Source organism: Caloenas nicobarica, chromosome 4 (assembly GCF_036013445.1).
Source record: "Caloenas nicobarica isolate bCalNic1 chromosome 4, bCalNic1.hap1, whole genome shotgun sequence".
Classification (NCBI taxonomy): domain Eukaryota; kingdom Metazoa; phylum Chordata; class Aves; order Columbiformes; family Columbidae; genus Caloenas; species Caloenas nicobarica.
Genome location: NC_088248.1, coordinates 31,463,066 through 31,483,068, shown reverse-complemented (window position 1 = coordinate 31,483,068; position 20,003 = coordinate 31,463,066). Strand labels below are relative to the sequence as shown.

General features: G+C 42.7%; 1 protein-coding gene across 7 annotated transcripts in view; it reads right to left on the bottom strand.

The window, feature by feature from the left end:
- Positions 1-12,557, bottom strand: part of FAM13A (family with sequence similarity 13 member A) — a 133,020-nt gene extending 120,463 nt beyond the window's left edge. For 5 of the 7 annotated variants that reach the window (XM_065633620.1, XM_065633621.1, XM_065633622.1 and 2 more), the window contains exons 1-3: positions 12,461-12,537; positions 9,634-9,823; positions 6,664-6,873 (exon numbers count right to left, since the gene is read on the bottom strand). In XM_065633620.1, coding sequence (XP_065489692.1) covers positions 6,664-6,873; positions 9,634-9,823; positions 12,461-12,487 — 427 coding nt within the window. In that variant the 5' untranslated portion in view covers positions 12,488-12,537. Of the gene's footprint in view, positions 1-5,986; positions 6,003-6,663; positions 6,874-9,633; positions 9,824-12,460 lie in introns of those variants that run through there. The other 2 variants (XM_065633626.1, XM_065633625.1) reach the window with 2 other exon arrangements.
- Between the last annotated feature and the right edge of the window lie 7,446 nt (positions 12,558-20,003).

Below are 20,003 nucleotides of genomic sequence, written 5' to 3'. Positions count from 1 at the left end.
CCACTGGGGCTTTAGATAGAAAGGTACTTTTCCATTTACCGAAGGATTTTCCATCCCTCTCAAACTAGAAAGATGCTGGTAACTGTCACAAACCACTCTGAACACAGGTTTGCACTCTGACGACAAACAAATCTATTGGCCTCACGGCATCAGTTCCATTTGGTGGGTAGGACGTCCCTGTTCATTAACTGTGATATATTACATGCTGCGGATCAACATCAGAGATGCTTATTGCTGAGCACAGCCAAATCTTTGTTCATTTGTGTACTTCCAAGAACAGAGACAGATATCAGACCATAAGATCTTGAGAAATTACCCTAATTGAAGGACACAAAGACACTGAACAACATGAGGCAGCAAACCCCATTTACTGAGCCAGGAAATTCCTTGTCCTTGTGAAATGGGAGAGACAAAATATGGTTTTCCTCTCTCGCCTCCTTTTCCAGTGAAAAAAAAAGGGAAGGAACTCAAGCCTTTCTCTTAGTATGATCCAAAAATCAAAACTAATTTGCCAATTCTCCTGCTGCTGACACTTACTTAATAGATTTTAGCTTTTTTAAAATTACTATTACAGTTGGTGGTGAATTTAGAGAGTGACATGCATGCACAGTATTACATGCACTTTGTACATTTTTCAGGACAAGTGTACCTCTGCTATCCATGACAATATTACTTCAAATAAAACAGCTTTTCAACTTAGAGAGCAAAAATAGTCTTGACTCATGACACCCAATTACTTGGAGCATTCCTTCTCATTTTGTCCACCTGCTAGACAATTTTTCAATTTGCTTCAAAGTCAATCACTAAGGTTTACTCAGCTGATGCTGACCATCAGAGAAACATTAGAGCACCAGGGCTGTCTAAGCAACCATGCAGACAAGCATCAAGTGTACTACAGCCCTAGGCTTATAGAATCATAGAATAATTTTGGTTGGAAGAGACCCTCAAGGTCATCAAGTCCAACCACAACCTAACTCTAGCACTAAACCATGTGCCTAAGAGCCTCATCTACACACCTTTTAAACCCCTCCAGGGATGGTGACTCCACCACTTCCCTGGGCAGCCTGTTCCAATGCCTGACAACCCCTTCCGTGAACAAATGCTTCCTAATATCCAATCTAAACCTCCCTTGGCACAACTTGGTGCCATTTACGTACATGCCCGATTTTGTGCAGTACAAGCTGTCCTGCGGAAGTCAAGACTACCAAGTGCAATCTGTCTTATTCAGGCAGATTAAAAAGGGTAACACATACTTCAGTCTCCCCAGCATCCTGAGACGAGACAAATGAGCTTGTCAATAATGGAAACAGCAGAGTGACAGATTTTCAAAGGCAACTCAGGAACTTATATTCAAGCCATATTTCCATATATGCCCAGCTACCAACACACTCGTGATTTTCCAGCACAGCACATGAAACTCTTTTGAAAATTTTGCCCAATACCACAGAAAGAAGGAGAAAGGAATAGAAGAAGAATGAAGGCTACAGGGAATGTGCCCTCAAGGTAGAGTCAAAGGCATTCACTTTTTTATTTTGGGAGCCTGCCAGAAGCCATGTGAAACAGATGGCATCTCAGCAGAGGCCTGCAAGAGAAACCTAGCTAGATGAGCAGCCAGGAAGAGCTTGAAACCAGGGATGAGATGGTGGTTTCTGAGCTGAGGAAGGGAACAAAACCAGCAGCCTCAAGCCACATCTAAGCTTAGCAGCCAATGGACACAGAACGCAGAGTGACACACGTAGAGGGCCAAGGAAGCCAGCAAGGGCAGTGTGGCACCTCAGAACTGAGCTAGAGACTCGCTACTGAGGGACAAGTCAAGCAGGCAACTGAAAACGACAGGCAGTCTCTCTAAAAATGTTAATTAACTAGAAACAGGAGCCTCAACAGTGTAGGAGGCACAGACGCATTTGCAAGGGTGTTTTCAGTCTTATTTAATTTCAGTATACACCCACAGATCACAACAAGAGGGACATATTTTCCAACGGTTCATCCTATTTCTGAACATATTGAGTTTCTTTGACGTGCTACACACACGATCTAATTCCCCAACCCCTCCCACTTCATGCTGCTCCTTCCCTCTGCAAAGCATGCTGCCTGAACATCAACTAAAGGTACGCATGCCTGCAGACAGGCACGTTTAATTGCTTTACTCATGTCTCAAATAGTCTGACGCAAACCAACTCCAGCCTGGAAGCACCGAAACCATATCAGCACAGTGCCATGCCCTAGGTAATCATCTCTGCTGTGAGGTGAAGAAGAGAGTCTAAAGCTCCGTGTCATGCTACCATGTCTGCATAGCTTCCAGCTGCCTTGCATACTACCAGCATGGAAAGCAGACAGAAAAGCTTGCATCTGTCTGTAGCTATCAACGCGCCCTAGGAAGTCAATCTTCGGCACATAGGCAGCAAGTTGTACACTGCAGTTCCACTGTGCCCACTGGGCTGTTGGAAGAAATCAACGCATTTCTCTCCACCTCCACAATCTATGGGAAGCGGGACTCCAGCCCCTCTCCACCAAGCAGCAATCTGCTTCAGTCATGATCCTGCCCCACAGGGGAAAAAAAAAAGAAAAGAAAAAAAAAACAACACCTTGTTGCCATCAGTAGCAGAAACACTGGAAGCCCTCATCGTAACAAGGTTCTCGTTACAATCCAACTTGACACCCCTCGCTCTGCATCATTATGGCACTTTGCAGTGCTGTATTTATGCTTCACTCCAACATACTGGGAGCAGAGCACTCTCACTTCTTTTGCAGCTCTGCTTAGTGTCATCATCTGCATAAGAAAGACAGTTCCAAGAGTTTTCACTGCATAACAAACACCTTCTGCACATGGAAAATTTAAGTTATTTCTCTAGTTTGGAACTAGTCCCGATAACAGCAAAATGATAATAAAAGCCAAAGGAAAAGGTTAAAATCATGCCACAAGAACCTAGAGAACCACAAGACACCCAGTGAATCTGACTGGCTGCAGTTACTGTGGTTAAAGGGTCAGCTCTCATCTATTCATTTTCACACTCATTTTTTCATTTTCACAGTCACTGTGCAGGTTGAAATTTTACCTCTAAAATCCCCCAACACAACCTATATTTTTGGTTTTGCTTGTTCATGTAACTCAAACAGCTGCTGGCTACTAAGCATTCCCTAAAACAACCTGTTCATCCAGAAGGGAGCTGCTGCTTCTTTCACACCACCTCCCATCCCTCTCCCTGAAACTAGCAGAGCTGTTCATGGGCACTAAACAAAACCTTGTCAGTCACGGCTGGCTGTAAGCAGGAGGAGGTATATGAGATAAAACTCGCATCGAGCTGCCACCCACCAAAAAATATAAATTCTCTAAGATGTAGCAATGTCAAGAAGCCAGATTGATCAAATAGCATTCAACTTAATTAGACTGAGTGTCAAAGGAAGACAGGAGCCCACATTTCACTGTATCCCTGCTGGAGGAGGGACAATGACAAAAAAGAAATTCACAAAAGGGAAAAGCTTCCTGTATGCTAAAAAAGAAAAGTCTAATAGCAACCTGTCTTGCTGAAAGCAAGTGACCTGTGAAAGGGGATAAGAGCTGTGCATACAGTTCCTAGTATGTACAAGTGTCTTAAGAGTCAGTGATCGCAATATTGAAGATAAAGAACGAAAAGCCAGAAGGAATAAATAAACTCAAGCAGGGATTGCTGTATGGAAGCTGCTGATTTCTTTCCATCTGAGGTTTCTGAAAGGAACTTTCAGCACTCTGTAAGGACAGTCCATTTTGCATGGGCAGGCACAGCTCTGCTCTGCAGCAAAGCCTCAGTCACAGAGGGACTGTGATGGACATTTCTTACTTCAGGACTCCCTGCAAGGAGCAGCCTTCTTATTTGTCAGGAGCTCTGAGGAGACTGGCCAACACAAAGATCACTATCAGTGTGTCCCTGGCCTGCACTTACTACACACACCTCCCATCAACATCATTTACAGAGGGAGGCCCTTCCCAGCTCCCACTGCCGCTGCCCTTCTCCAAGGGCAGAGAGGGAACATCAGGACACACCAAACAGCCTTTAGGATATGCTACGTGATGTTTTCTGGAACCGAATAGTCTTGGCATTAAGTTGAATATTTATATAAACAGCAATGTGTCAGGATTTGGAGGCAGTGTGCAGAGTCCCGCTTCACACAACATCGCACAGGCTGCAGATATCATGCCTAACCTGCTGTGCGGACTTCTGAATGAACTATAGATGGGTCAGGTTCTCTCTTTTTCATAAAAGGGCTGATTATTTACTCTTTGGTTTGGTAACAAAGGATATAGACAGGATTTAAAAGGGTTACAGCTACAGGTAAAATTTGTAATTTTCAGTCCAGCTATTTTTAACTAGAGGAATCACTCTCCAACAATTTTTATAGGAAACGAAGTAATTGTGTGTTACTCTCAGGCCAAGATCTCAGCTGGCTTAAAAAGATGCTGATACCAATCCCTGAAAATATTCCAAAGGAACTCTAACATAATCCCCCAAAAAATTTCCTATGCAAAGTTTCAACAGCAGGGAATACAGAGGCTGTAACAGAGCTTGAAATTGCCTTCACTGTAGCTGTACAGTGAAGTGGCCCCAGATTAAAAGTTATTTTTTAATAACCTGTTGGCTCAGAAACAGCTTGACCTACTTTCTTCATGGTTTGCAAAAAGAACACCCATGCACGCACCCTCTGGGTACCATTTTGCAACTAATACCCTCGTACATACTTCGATAAGTGAACAGATAACTTCTCCAGTCCTGCATAGCTGGTCGATCATTTAACTGTAAACAAAGGCCCATCTACCACTTAAGCTAATCTAAACCCCATGAAAGTCAGTGCCTTTGACTGTAACTCATTTATGTTGTATTTTCTAGAGCAAGAAAAACCCCTCTGTTTTCTTCCAACTTTATAAAAGCTTTCCCCAGCCTTAACAGCCAATCTGGCATTTTTCAAATAAGATTTTTTTTTTCCTAATCAAAGTTATATTGAGACTATAACTGGAGCTTTTTGAGCCAACTTAGCTATGAATACATGTCACAGTTGGACTGACTTTTGCAGAGCTGGGTTCATAAGTTACACTAGTAACTTTTTTTTTTTTAAACAAGAAAGCTTGGTTGACAAATCTGCTAAGTGTATCTATCTCATTTCCACAGAAAGTACTGGGGAGATTTTGCATTTCCTGTGGGAAGCAGAAATGAATGAAACTTTCTACACACAGTGCTGTTCACAAAGTACGTCAGTAGCTGCTGGTACAATATACCAATATGACCCTTCTGGGGACAGGGATAGAGAATGGTGAACGTGCAACTTAAAATTCCTACTTAAATGGTGATTTATGAGAAAGAACATCATTAAATACAGCTCATGATTCAGATCTGGTGAAATCTAAGAGACTCAAAAGAAAGCACAGATATGACCAGAAAAAAGGGACTTTCTGAAAGAACAGCACCTTCCTACACAACACTTCCTGAACCCTATCCTTGGGCCCCAGATAACTTTACTAAATGAAGAAGATATTTTATGCAGCCCACACACAACCTGATTACAGCTAAAATGCCTGCACTCAAGGGAAGGCACAAACCGTTTCTTCAGTGCACCCTAAACAGCCTGTTCATCCTCAAACAGGAACAAGAGAAAAGACACGGTCGTATTCTTCCTCCTCCAGGCAATGGCTTTACTTCACCTCCACTGCAGGTGTGAAAAGCCAAGGGGAGGCCTCAGGACGAGAGCGTGAGAACTCGACGCTGTGTTCCACTAGGGATGCACATCAGGGTGTGCATTCCTCTTCTGCACCATGCATCACATGTGCCTGCTTTACTGTAAAGAGCGTATCTCTAGTAACATTCACCCACTCACTTCGTCGCTTCTTAGGAAGACAGCAAGAGGCATCGAGTGCATGCAGCAAGAGAAAAGAACTGCCATTGACCCATACAGTCAAGGAACAGGGCCAGCCACCACCTATTCCACAAAACAACACCACAGAATGTCTGATACATACGAATTAGACTGAGAAATCCCTTGAGAAACAAGTGCAAGTTTCAACTTTCTAAAGCAGAAGTGATGTTCTTTCTTATGGTTGATCCACCACTTGAACGAGGGGCAGGGCAGGGGAAAAGTCTTCCAGGTTGTGTGCTGCGATGGGGAATAAAAGGCAAAGTCTGCCATTACTTGCAAACAGACTCATATTTTGGTGGGCAATCACATTGCTTAGTGAAAAGTAAAAATTTAGACAACATATCGTTTGGGCCCAATGGATATTGAATTTAATTAGCAGATGAAGTTGTTACAACTTTTCAGAATCCATTAGAATGAAATTGCCAGAAATCACCCTAGCAAAACAGAAGCAAACCTGTGTCCTAAAGAGACTGCAGCTATTGTCTACAAGCTTGCTCAAAGAAACTAGCTCATAATTTCAGTTTATATTCAGCAAATATAACTGGACTAGAAAATCATAGATAGTCCAGACTTTACCAAACACATAAGAAACAATTTTCTGTCTCTTGTAACAGAATTGCACATATGTGAGTGCTCTGGGAGCAGGTGAGAGCTGAAGTCAAAAGAATACAGAACAAAGTAAGTAAACTAAGAAATGGAGAGCATTGGTTATACTCACTGCATAACCAGTTATCCAGAAAGAAAGTGCATTGAAGGATGAAGATTTTACCTCTCACTTACCCTGGTAAAGCTGAATGAACCTGGGATGTAAGGCAGAGGTGATAATTCCATCTGGCAACTCTCTCAAAAATAATTTCAACAGACTGGCTGCTGAGTACACATCACCATCTTTAACAAGTTCCACCTCTTCTCCACGCTCGTATTGCAGACGCAACTGCTCTACCATTTTCATGCTGCCATTTACCCTGAAGAGGCCTTCCTGCGTCATACCTGTAATTATATATTGCATGTGAGGTTCATCTGAACTAAGACATCCCAGAGATACGATGAAAAAGATGTTCTAGTGTGACTAATACAAAGCAGGGTAATTAATACAACAACAAAAAATACTGTCGCCCCCTAGAAACTCCCTCTAGTCAAGTAATTGGATTATGACAATTAACAAATACTAGTGATCAGATCTTGAGGCCTGGGATACTCTGAAAACCTACAAAACTCAGTGGCATTGCTGTAGCCTCGCTCCATGCAGAAACCAATTGAGACAGCTGCATTTTGCATTGGTATATTTCAACAAGAAAGCATCCAGATTCTACCAAACAGTTCTGTTGTTTCACTTTTGCGAGTAGTCCATTATCTTGAGTGGTGCTCTGCCAAATTCACACATGTGACTACTTCCAGGTTCCTGGTTTAGGGCACCAGCATGTTACCTGTGACCATCATGAAGCAAAAGCATCTGAATATGTGCTGATTGCAGCAGTAACTCCACAATGAGAACTGCAACTCCACTGTAGCAGAAAATCTAAGTGAGCAAACATGTATTTTGGACAGCTTAAAGCCCAAAGTATTTCACAATGAAAAATAAAAGGTGTCAATCACTTCAGGCCAGACACCCCATACTGTGAAGGAGATGCAGAAAGGAGGTTTCCATGGAAAGAAGCCAGCTGAATCATACTCTACCAACCATCTCTTTTTAGGCATATGCTGCGGTTCAAAATCTTCAGTAAGTGCCTAAAGCTGACCTCAGTAATTTTTCTCTAGAACACTTTCAGCACAAAAATTCTGCCTAATACTGTGTCAATAGACCTGCTCATTCTTTTTCGAAGCAGAACACTGAAAGGATCAAAATATGCATAGTTTTCATCAGTTCAGAGTAGACATCACTAAACAGCAGTCTGACAGAATGCTTCCAGTCCAAGAAATCAATACTAATGCAGCAGAGTCTGTAGAGTGAAATAATTTATTTTACCAGAAGACAAATTGATCTAGTAAGGGGAAAAAAAGGGACAAGCACTCAAACATTTTACTTGACTAATATAAGCTACTTCTTACAGATCTTGTATTCACAACAAAACGCATTGCTATGTGGCATGCTGTGCTGCCATCTTGGGGGCAGCAGCAAACATCACATTTCATTTCTGCAGTACTAGAGCAAAGGACACAGATCCCAAGCAGACAAAACTTCCTTTCCTCCTCCTCTGTCATTTATGGAAATAGAGGCTGGAACATACTGGTAACAGTAATCAGCATAGGAAAACTTGACTTCACCTATAAATGTGAAAATAGGCAGCTTAATACAAACTTAGTTCAAAGATGCAGCTGCCCATCAGTCAGCTCAGCTTTTTCAAATGAGTAGTCAGCTCCTCACGAGCTAGAAGAGAGACTCTAAAATGGTCTGGCCTTAAAAAGCCCTAAAATGTCTATTATAGCATCTCTGTAGAATAGGAGTTGTAAGACAACACTGAACAAACAGTAACCATGATTCACAGAACACTGTGTCTCCAAATAGTTTGAATTCATACATGAGCCTCTGTTAAAAATGTCTTCGCAGTTAACTTCAGCATTAATTCACAAAACAAACCTTAGGCAAGCACAGGACACCCATTTCAAGAACTTCCCAGGTAAGAAGGCACCTTTGAGATCTTGCTTGCACTTTTGAGAATGGACTGTATTTTTTTCAGGGCTGGATAATCCCCTTGGCACTCAGAATCCTAGCTAATTGTGCTGCAGAGTAGGAGACTTGGCTTGTTTAGTTCATATCTGGGACACAGTCATGTGGGATTCAGAGCTTTTTATGGAACACAGAGCATAGCCCACAACTTGCAGTCAAGTGTTTGTCAGCTTCTGGTTTTGATTAAACCCTAAAAAACTTTTTCCATCCTTGCTCTTTCAGTGTTCTAGCAGACCACTTGTTGAACTACATCAAGCAAGATGTTGCTGTGTAAAGGTAGAATCATGTTTTAAATTTGCACTGGACCTTAATCCAAGCTAACTTTCATGCCATCTATCAGCTTCTAAAGGTCTGTTAAGATACAGACGTGGAATCTAGAGTTTTGCAACTGGATCATCATTACTGAGTAGCTAAAATAAAAACCTTACAGTAAAACCAGATACATCTTCTCACAAGGCAAAATTACTTCCACAAAATCTTTTTCATTGCTGAACAACTACCACAGAACACATCTGTGCACCAATGGTGCTCTAGATTTCTGCAAAGAAATGAATTTCAGCAACGGGAACCAAAGTTTAATTAAATGAATGCAAAGAGAGGCTAACAACTGGACAACTACTTCCTTGAGGGGATTAATAATAACTGGAATCTATCTGAGAACCTGCAAGAACGTGTACTGCTATTCAGTAATGTTCTCTGTGGGGTTTGTGCATGCACATGAATATCTCTATACAGATATTTAACATCTTCTCATGGTCAAAAAGTGTTAAAAACAAATGTTTTGCAACTAGAAAATGATACAAACCTTCACGAATGAAATACATTCAATTTATAAACCACACAGCCTGTTTATGAGAGTATGCTGCTCCATAACACTGTAGTTTACCTTTATAAACATCCTATTAAAAAGTAAGTTCAGCATCAAGGCAGAAAAAAGAAGCAAACACATACAGTAATATTCTTTGCCTGTGGTTAGTGTCCAGCCTTGTTTAGCCCCTGTACCACAAACAAGACAGACCACTCCCTTTGAAGAGTCTTACATAAAAAGTGCTACTAAGCAAAAGTGACTTCATTAAGCTTACCATGCTGGGTAAGGTACTCGACTATATTCCACACAACTATTGGGATGCCATTCTTGCTCAGTCCCTGCCGCTGGAGCTCCAGAAGACTCACACCGAACACCTTTGGACAGGTTGTGTCCTTTTGCTTGTTCAGTGGAAGGGTGGCTATCTTCTTCATGTCTTCCTTCAATCTTGCAGCCGATTTGTTTTGCTTAAAGGAGCAGAGGAAAAAAAGTGCATTAGTCACATTTGCTGCAGAAGGTTGCCCAGTCACAACATAAGAACATCCATCAAAACTGGCTTCTACGCTCCAGAATAAGGTTTCGGTCTTTCTTTATTTTAATCCACAGGAAAATCTCTGTGAAGTAGGAAAATAAAAACGAACAGAGAAAAAGCTAGAATAGTAACTAACAGGAAAAGAACGTAAATAGTCTGTAGTTAAGATAAGGGAGAAAGACACACTTCTGAAAGCAAACCTGTTACTAGAGTAACAAGTAATTGAGAATCACAGGAGACTGCTGTTTTAACTCATGCAGTTCACATGGGTTACAAAAGCAACTGGACAAACATGAACATGAAAAATCCCAATAGACCACCGTTAGTCCAGGTTGTCTCCAGGATGCCTGTCAGAGTCTGGGAGAGTACTCTGGGGAAGGTTCACTGCACCTTTCTTCCAGATGCTGTCCCCCAGGGATTCATTTTGGCCGCTGTCAGGTGAGATGGATCCTTATGAAAGATTTTATGTTACGTTTAGTATCTGCTAAGTCTGAAATTCAATTATGAAGTTTTTAAGGTTAGAGACTATGTAATCCAATCACACATCTCAAGAGGAGTGGAAAAAACACTCCACAACAAACCCTTAAATGCATACATCCCATACATTCTTCCAGAGGCACAACATTCTCACAAGTTTTGAGCTGCAATGACAAAGAAAATGTGAGAGCATAGCAAATAAAATGCAAGGGAATAACATAATACAGGATTAATTTATAGGATCAATAATATGCAGAAATCTAAATCGGCATAAAGTGCTGTAAGTTTGAAAAGACAGCTCAAGGCAGAGCAGCAGCATCACCCACCACAGTTGTGATTTCCATACACACCTAAGCATTATTTCACTAATATGAACAAGCTCAGTACAACTCAGCAAACCTCACTCAAAAAAAAAGAAAAAAAAACCCCAAGTTTTCCTACTGATGAGATCACACTGCAGGAACTGGGGGCAACTGCTACCACGGAGTCCAATCTATTTGTTTAAGCCGTCCATTGCTAGCTCGATGCTTAAAAATTAACTTATTCCTACTGTGTTTCATTAACAAATAGGTAGTAGAAACCTCACACATAGAGAGTATTGTACACTAATACAAAGAAGTGCTCATACTCTTGACTAGGTCTTGGTGCTTGAATGCATTAAGACAGATTTCAGCACGGCATACGTCTTTTATTTTAAACAAATCCTTGAAATCTCTTTATTTGTGAGATGCTATTTTTACTGCCGTGTATAAGCAATACGAACATCTGCATTGGTGCTGCTACTTACCATGATATAAAATGATCTGGCAGTTCATTTGACTTGCTTTGCCCTGTTTTTCCCATTAAACACAACTATTTAGAGCATATGTGTGTTCTGTAGTCCCAGGTCCTCTGTGACACTTATCTGATCTTTACAAAAGATATTGGTTGCATAGATATCATAAATATGTTTTATTATTTAGGAAACAGAATTATGATACATAAAACCATCATTATTGTGGCCACCTTATAAATATTTAAGACAAACAGTACAGTATTTGAACTAAAATTTGCCTGACTTACAAAAATAACACATCTGTTTTAAAATGAGATGTTCCCACTCAGGATTAAATGAATAATATGATTTTCACTCCAGGCAGACACATGCCAAAGCAAAAACCATGTAGCCTGGGTTACATTCAGAAGACAGCAAAAGTCCTTTGAGCAGTTTCTGAGCAGCTGTGATGCTCAGAGAGCTTTTTCAATTAAGGCCTCCAATTAGCCTCACAATCTTGCTCAGTTACAGGTTTCCATTTCAGCATTTGAAACCCTGAGTCACAGAACTGGATTTACTTGGGGAAACTCAGGATTTAAACTCACAAGAGAACCAAGAGACATTTCCCATGTTCTCAGGAACAGCAAAGGAAGTTTTTGAGCTGGTTTCAGGATCTGGAGAGGATGTGCTAACTAGGAACAAAATGTTACGCACAGTTATCCAAAATATACATCTAACCAAAATCAAAATGAAATCACCCCCTCAAAAGAGCTCTGAAACAAAGAGGTCAATATTATATGATCTTACAGATCAAAGATCTGATTTTACACTGGGAAAATCGTCCAAATATTAATGCAACTGTTACTGATCACCAAGACTGGAAAAAGCAACTTAATCGTCTCTGCACGATACCGCCACAAAGTGCCAGCCGGACATCATGACTGGAGTTGAGAAAAGCTATTTATATGCCACGGGGATGCACTTTTTCAGCTCATCCAGCAATCTTAACACAGAGAAGCATGTAGCACAGTTGCTCACTAGCTCAAAAAAATGAAGAAAAAAATAAAGAAAAACCTGGAAAGTTATTTCTTAATCTTCACGTTTCCCAAAGGAGCGGCAGCTACCGAGAGGGAGAAGGGGCGCGCTCGGGACGCGGAGAAGGTACCGGGCCCAGACCAGCCTCTCTTCCCCCCGCCCCGCAAGGGAGCCCGGCGGAGGGCGGGCGGCAGGGGCGCGGCGGCCGGCACCAGCCAGCCGCCCCCGGCTCCCCACGGCCCGGCCGCGCTCCACGGCCGCTCCCCCGTCCCCAGCCTCCCGGCCCGGCCGCCAGCCCCTACTCACGCGTATGGCCAGCGCCCCGGCCCCCATGCCGGCCGGCTCCCGCAGCCCGCTCTGGGCGCCCGCCTTCGCCGGGCCCGGCGGCCCCCTCAAGGCGGGAGGCCCGGCCCCAGGGTGCCGCCCGCCCTGCCGGCCCGCCCCCGCGGCCTGCGGGGGGAGCAGCGCCTGTCCCTCCCGCGGGAGCCGCCGGCAGGGCCCGGGGAGGAGGGCTTGCCCAGGAGTGCTTTCCCTCACCAAAATTCCCCGGGTCATGGTGGATGAGCGGCAGGCCCCGGGTGACTCCCCCCACCCCCAAGGGCACCACGGGGACCCCAAGCCGAGCGGGAAGAGGAGACGCTGCCCATGTGAGAGCCTGGGCTCGATCAAACCCGGGCCGTTGCTGAAGATGCCACCACAAAACCCGCGTTCAGCCAAGGTAACATCAGCAGTGCGGCTGCGAAAGTCCTGTCTCTTACCCTCACGTGCTTAAAAGCTAAGAGAGCCGGCCAGCATGGCGGGGAGTCAAGTCAGGGAGGCAAAACAAACCCCTCTGCCAAGGAGGCCCGGCCCGCCTGGGCCCAGCAGAGCACGACGCGGTGCAGTATTTGGCCAGAATTTGGAAAGTGTGAAGCAGTGTAATCATAATTCCCCTGTGATTTTCCATCTAGGGATATGTTGGTGAAACAGGAGGTTAAAGCAAAAAAGGGAGGGAGGACCACACACCCCACACAGCAAGTGTCTGCCAGCAATCACAGCATGGCAGTGGCAGGAAGAGGAATTCGTTCTCTCAATGCCCTGCTGCTGGTCACGGCAGGCTGGAAGCAGAGTTTGCCCGAGAAAGTTGAAGCACGTTTCAAAACAGCACAGGGGAGGTGCGGTGTTTCAAATGTTTGACCCTTTTCTGTGGAAGAAAAGCACAGATGGCGTATTTCTGTATCTACTCAGATGCAAGCATTGCTCCACAGGGCATTAGGATCAGAGTGGGAGCTGAGGTCTTTGGAAAGTGCCTCTCAGAAATACCTGCCTCTGGTACAGAGACAGAAGAAAGTCTGTCCAGGTAAAGAAAAAAGGAGGAAGAAAAACATTTTATCAAGCTCTCCATCAGAGGGAAAATGTAATCTGCAGATTTGAGATTTCATTCACATTTTTTATTAGGTGTTGCCATCAGAATCTCCTTCATATTCAGTTGGTTTCCTCTCTAAGCCAGTCGTAACCCAAAATGACTGCTTTCCCAGCTCACTAGTTTACAACAGAAAGTTAGACTATGGTATTAGCATTTCCTTTTAAGTCCACTACAGGACTCTCACTGTGAGTTGATGTAACATCCTCCTCTAACCTCTTCTTTACTATAAGTCTCTAACGTGCTTTTCACGTAAATCACACACAGCTCTCTTCTTCTTAGTCCTAGTTGCAGCTTCACCGTAAAACCCAATGACATGCTTCAAACTATCATCTGGGGAGTGAATGATGAGCAACTCCCTGGAGACTTTAGGAGTGAAGAGTTCAGACATGAACCAACACTGAACAGCAGCTACGGCATTAAGGCTTTTGTAAATGTCTGTTGAGAGGCAGCAGGTATATTCTCATTCTATAAAAAGCAAGACCAGAAAACAAGCACCAGTGGCAGCAGCCCCAGGGCCAGTACTCTGGCTGGAGTACAGTATTTTTCCACCACAGGTGTTTAATCCAAGTCAGGACAGTCACAATTCTGTTAAGTCACTGGAGTACTTGGGACTGTGACATACCGGTAACTTTTCTTTGGATTAGTAAAGACACTTCTGTATTTGCTTAAAGTCTTAAGCGAGCAGAAGGCTGGCACACTCATCTCCTGTGTGGCAGAAGAATGAAAACTGGATTAAAACTTCCTCAATGTCTTTGTCCCCTCTCTGCCTTTTCCTCATCAGCACCCCAGAGGGCCAGCATCCTCTGTGCAGGGCAGAGCAAGATTTACCTGAATTTTTCCTTAATCCCAGCCTAAAAGTAGATTCCTTCCCACACATTCCACCTTCCCCACAGAGACATGTTTCTATATATCCTGATCTTCCTCCTCTCCCTTCACAGAACCACACTGCCCTTCAGGATAACTGTTCAAAAGAAATGTGTGATGCATGGGAACACCAGTACATACTTCTGGCACCACAGAAATCAGCCAAGACGTGCTGTTGTATTCAACTGTAGGTTGCACCCGACTCAGGAAACCTGCAATGTTTTCCTGTAAGCAATTCAGAAAAACCCTTAGAACACAAAAAATCAGAAGTAGTCACACCTATCACAGAGAAAAAACACCTCCAAAAACTCAATGACCGAAAAAGCATACCTCTGTATAAGATCCCCATTATGCTATTTAATGTTCTCTGGCTAAGGTGTTGCATCAAACCACCACATCAGAGTCACACTTGCAAGCAGAAACAGCAAGTTCCACCAGGATAATTTGGTGGTTTTCTGTGTTGCTGTCAGACACAATGCTGCCTTTTGCTGTCTCTTCCCTTTTCTACCCCTGAGGAATTTTATGCTGCATGGGGGGTACAACTGCAGTATGAATATTTATGCAACTTGTCATAAATATGTCTAGAGCCACAGGAGCTCAAATCAGAGCAAACATGTTCTGCAAGACTGATGAGAAGTCTATGAGACCCACACGTTGAGTATCACCAGCTTTTATGACATACCATACCTACCTGCCTTTGGTCACACAGTTGTTTTGTATAGTTCTCAGCTACACTATTATCATCTGTGTGCAAGAAATGCTTGATTTTTTTTTTTTTTTAACATGCTTGTTTTTAAGGTGAGCCAACAGAATATATTCTCTGGCTGAGATACACACCTACATCATCTCTTGCCTAACTCCAGGTAACAGCTAAAAGCTAATATCAAAAGTACAGGCTAATAAAATCATGCAATGAATCAGGCAAGGAAAAAAAAATTTCCCACTTCCACTTGCTTACAAATAAAGCATTTAAGCTTAGATGTTGAAACAACATTCCCAGAGGGAAAGAAAAGCTGGGGTAGCATTACAAGTTCAAAGGAACTTCCTCGCACCACTTCTGTGAATAATCCTGTTATCTCTGCTATGCAATATGTTGCTTTAACCTGACTATTATTCATCATTCCCACTGTGACATCAGAATTCAGCACTCATTTCACAACAGCCTGCATAAAAGCCACTGAAATGTAACACAGATCTGTCATGAGCACGAGCAGAATGTGAAATCCTTGTCTACTGCCAGCTCTGGCATTCCTTGAATGTTACTCTCTCTTTTCCTGCCTAGCCCAAGTAGCCAGGCACAGGACACTTGCCGTGACCTTCCAGGGCACTCACGAAAGGGCCAGTCCACCTAAATGTGGGACATACTCCAGTGACCAGCAGGGTATAAGACCTGGCAGCTGTAGGTGAAAGAGACAAATCAAGAAGCATGCAAGAGCAGCTGGAAATTGCCAGACCAACACATCTGGCAGACAGGTTTCTCTACTGTTGTGTAACTAACTGGAACTTCTCATCCAAAAAGCAATAACAAGACACTTTTTTAAAAAAAAAAAAAACACCTACAAACCAAAACAACAAAAAACCAAACCAAAACAAAACCATAAACAAACCAGCATGCGATAAAAAGCATGTGATTCACTTTGATCAAAGACATCTATGTAAAGTATTGAAGTATTACTGAACTGGTTTGGCTCAGTAAAATACTAACTATAAGGACAAGGAAAACCAAATAGCTATCAAATAGCTGAATACAAAATTAATGTATAATTAAGCAGCAGGGTTACCAGCCCACTAAATCAGTCAGATGGAGACAGTCGTACTAATTATTTAAAATAATACCAGGCTTCTTCAGGCTTACCTAATTACAAAGTTAAACATGTCACAGATTCACAGACTGGTTGGAGTTGGAAGGGACCTCTGGAGATCACCTAGTCCAACCCCCCTGCTAAAGCAGGTTCACCGAGAGCAGATTGCACAGAATGCATCCAGGTGGGTCTTGAATGTCTCCAGAGAAGGAGACTCCACAACCTCTCTTCTGGGCAGCCTGTTCCAGGGCTCTGGCACCCTCAAAGTAAAGACATTTTTCCTCATGTTCAGATAGAACCTCCTATGCTTCAGTCTGTGCCTGCTGCCCCTCATCCTGTTGTTGGGCACCACGGAAAGGATTCTGGTCCATCCTCTTGACAGTCACCCTTGAGGTATTTCTAAACATTGATAAGATCCCCTCTCAGCCTTTTCCTGGCTGAACAGACCCAGCTCTCTCAGGCTTTCTTCATTAGAAAGGTGCTCTAGGCCCCTTTTCATCTTCATAGCCCACCACTGGACTCTCTCCAGTAGTTCCTTGTCCTTCTTAAACTGGGGAGCCCAGAACTGGATGCAGTACTCCAGATGTTGCCTCACCAGGGCAGAGCAGAGGGGGAGGATAACCTCCTTCGACCTGCTGGCCACACTCTTCGTAATGCATCCCAGGATACCATTTACCTTCTTGGCCACAAGGCCACAGTATTGACTCATGATCAACCCGTTGTCGACAAGAACTCCCAAGTCCTTCTCTGCAGTGCTGCTTTCCATACAAAACTGTTTGACATTTGAGGATTTGGTGATCAAAATAATTTTGCTGTGTGGAGAAATGATACCATTGGAGGACTATGTGATAATTTAGGTTATGATCCAGGGAAAGCTGGATTCTTAAAACAGAAACAGAGTACCAGGAGCAGGAATGCTGCTGCTGCCACACCAGCTCCCGGCCACTGGGCAGCACATGGAGGACAGAAAATTAAAACTGGCATTTTTGAGAGCTCTTTCACTGAAAGACGGGGCAGGGGTTTGTTGTGTGGCTCTTTTCCAACGTAAACGCTACAGGAATAGGAGGATAAATTTCAAATGTCTTCACAGCACCTTTGCCCTTCAGTGCAGGGGAGGATGTAAGGAAAAATCCAATATGAAAGTTATGAGCATAAATTAAAAGAACCCCAAAATTCTTATTCTTGAAACAATTTACAGTTTCATCAAGCCTGCATAATGTTGTTCTCCTGGTCAATGTTATCATGTCATCTGTGACACCCCACTTTCTTTATACAAAATTTCCTTTAGAAAATGTTAGTATTTGTTTGAGGCACACATTACTACATGTGACTTCTCTGAATGTAGAATACTCTGAATGATGGATACTTCATCATATAAATAGCACTCTAAAAGAAAGCACAGAAATAATAGTTGGTGGTTAATAGGAGAAGAATTTATAAATAGTTTTTATTGTAGGTAAACAATTAAGAATGTCCAGTACCTACATTTTGGTATAGTATTGAGGGGATGGGGAGTGGCAGATTTAAGGTTTATGGCTTCTGGTACTTGAGGTTTCATTTTTCTTCTCCTTATTTGCTTTCCTTCCCCCCAGATAACTGTAAACACAAAATTCCAAGTGCTGCTGCGTTTGATCCCTGCAGAGTACCCAACATCCTTGAACAGACCTGTGAGAGTGATTAGAGCTATTCACAAAGATATCACTGGTCCCAAACTGGTGATGAAAGGATGTATCACCTCATAACATGGATGATGCAAGATGGGATTTTGGGTGCTCAAGTCCCTTTCAACTCTTTGCATGTGTGTAAGACCTAAGAAAATGCTGGCTAAATGAATGGCTGGGTATGCTAAACACTTGCCCTTAGCTCAGAAGGTATGGGAGGCTTCATTACAGCAACATAAAGAAAAAAAATTGTATGCAACATAATATTTTCTGCCAAAACCTTTCAGGGGCTGCCCATTGCAGCCAAGCTGCCAACCACTGCCAGCTAAACATCTGATCTGCAGTGCAAGGGCTTGTCCCAGCCATGTTTTAGACTGAATTTCTTCCCTTGGCCACTTGAGACAACATTGGTGGATATAAGATGACTCCTGACATCGAAAACTGAAAATAAAACAGCTGAATTGATTAGAATTGATTTAGCTGACTAAATCGGTAGTCAACTATTAGGTGACTAGTCATCAGCTTACTAATCTCTACTTAGTGGCATAAATTCAGACAGGTATTTTTAGAGAGAGCTTTGCCTTTTACTGTTGCTGCAATGATTTAAAATTTGACATGGAGTTGCAAGGAGCTCAAATGCTTTATGGCTACTACGTCAAAGATGTTTTAATTTCACAGATAAGAAACAGAATTATTTCAGACCCAAGCATCTCTCAATAACAGAAGAGCAGACCACCAGCTATTATTTATGAATTAATGTTTTTTTCCAGTATGCGTGCTCCAAATAATTGCAACAAAGCAAGTTTCCTGAGTGGGCAAGGGTCATGAAGGTTGAGTCCTGCAGGGGAAGAAACCGTTTCATACCTGGTCTAAACCCGTGCTTACATCCCCATCTTGTGGCAAAAGATAATGGTTGCAAGGCAGCAAAAGAAAATTGTAGTTCGTCGCCTGGGGTAGCCATGGTTTCACAACCAACCAACCAGCACGGATGCACGAGGAATGTCCTCTTAGCTCCACAACTGCTGTCATGCAGTTCCTAATCTCACACCAGGTCTCCTGCCTCCAGTTCTCCTGCCACATCAATTAGATGGGCCCAGGGAAAATCCTGTCCTGGTCAAAGAAAAAAAAAAAATAATGTGCATTATTTCCAAAATCTCCACAAAATTGCATTCCAATTTCGGAAATCTGCTTGCCACAATTTAGGAACAACATCCTCTTCTCAATCCAGTTTTAGCAGGGGAGACCTGATCTTAGGTCTGTTAATTTCACAGACCGTAGGTAAGTTTTGGATCAGGGCTATGAGTAGAAGAGGAGGTAAGAGGCCTGGGCTGCTGTGAAGATCAGAACAAAGAACAGGTCTCTTCTTCCAGAAGGCACTTTTCTGAGAGACTAGTGCTATTATATTTGCATAGCAAAGCCTTCTTGAGTGGGGCTTGCATGCTTAGGCTGTGCAGACAACTTTGTTATGACTTTGTTCAGTCCTGCTTCATGAAAGATTAATTTAAATTAAAGCAAGTGCAGAAGAGAACCAGAAAGATGAAAAAAAAAAAAGGAGAAAATTCAGTTCAATGTTGCAAAATAAAAACTGAAAACAAATAGGATTGCTTACTGCCATAACACAGTAAACACCAGAGAGAAGAGAGTGCTATGACATATGGAACAACATTAGCAAAAAGTTGAGCTGACATATGTGTCTAGTCAATTTTAGGATATGAGTAATAAAAATATTTAAAACCTAGTGAAGTTTCAGAGTAGCTTTTTGGATGGAGGAGTAAAGGCAAGAAACCTAACTGGTCTGAAGTTGGATTATGCGATGAAGCTGCTCTTGCAGCAGGAAACAGCCCTGGGGACCCACCAGATTTTTTCCTGTTAGTGATCCAAGGGAAGGCTCAATAGGGAAAGACACATGATGTGGCAACTCCAAGTCACAGTGTTTTGCAGGAACTGAGTTTCCAAATTATTATTATTTCCTTTTTCTTTTTTTCTTTTAGTTTGTGACTTTCTCTTTTTCAGCAAAAGAGGAGTTATCCATGGGAAGCAGACACATTCCACAAATATGCTAATTTAGTCAAGAAGCTTTTTTCCACTGAAATATAGTTCATCTGGAAATTTTCAAG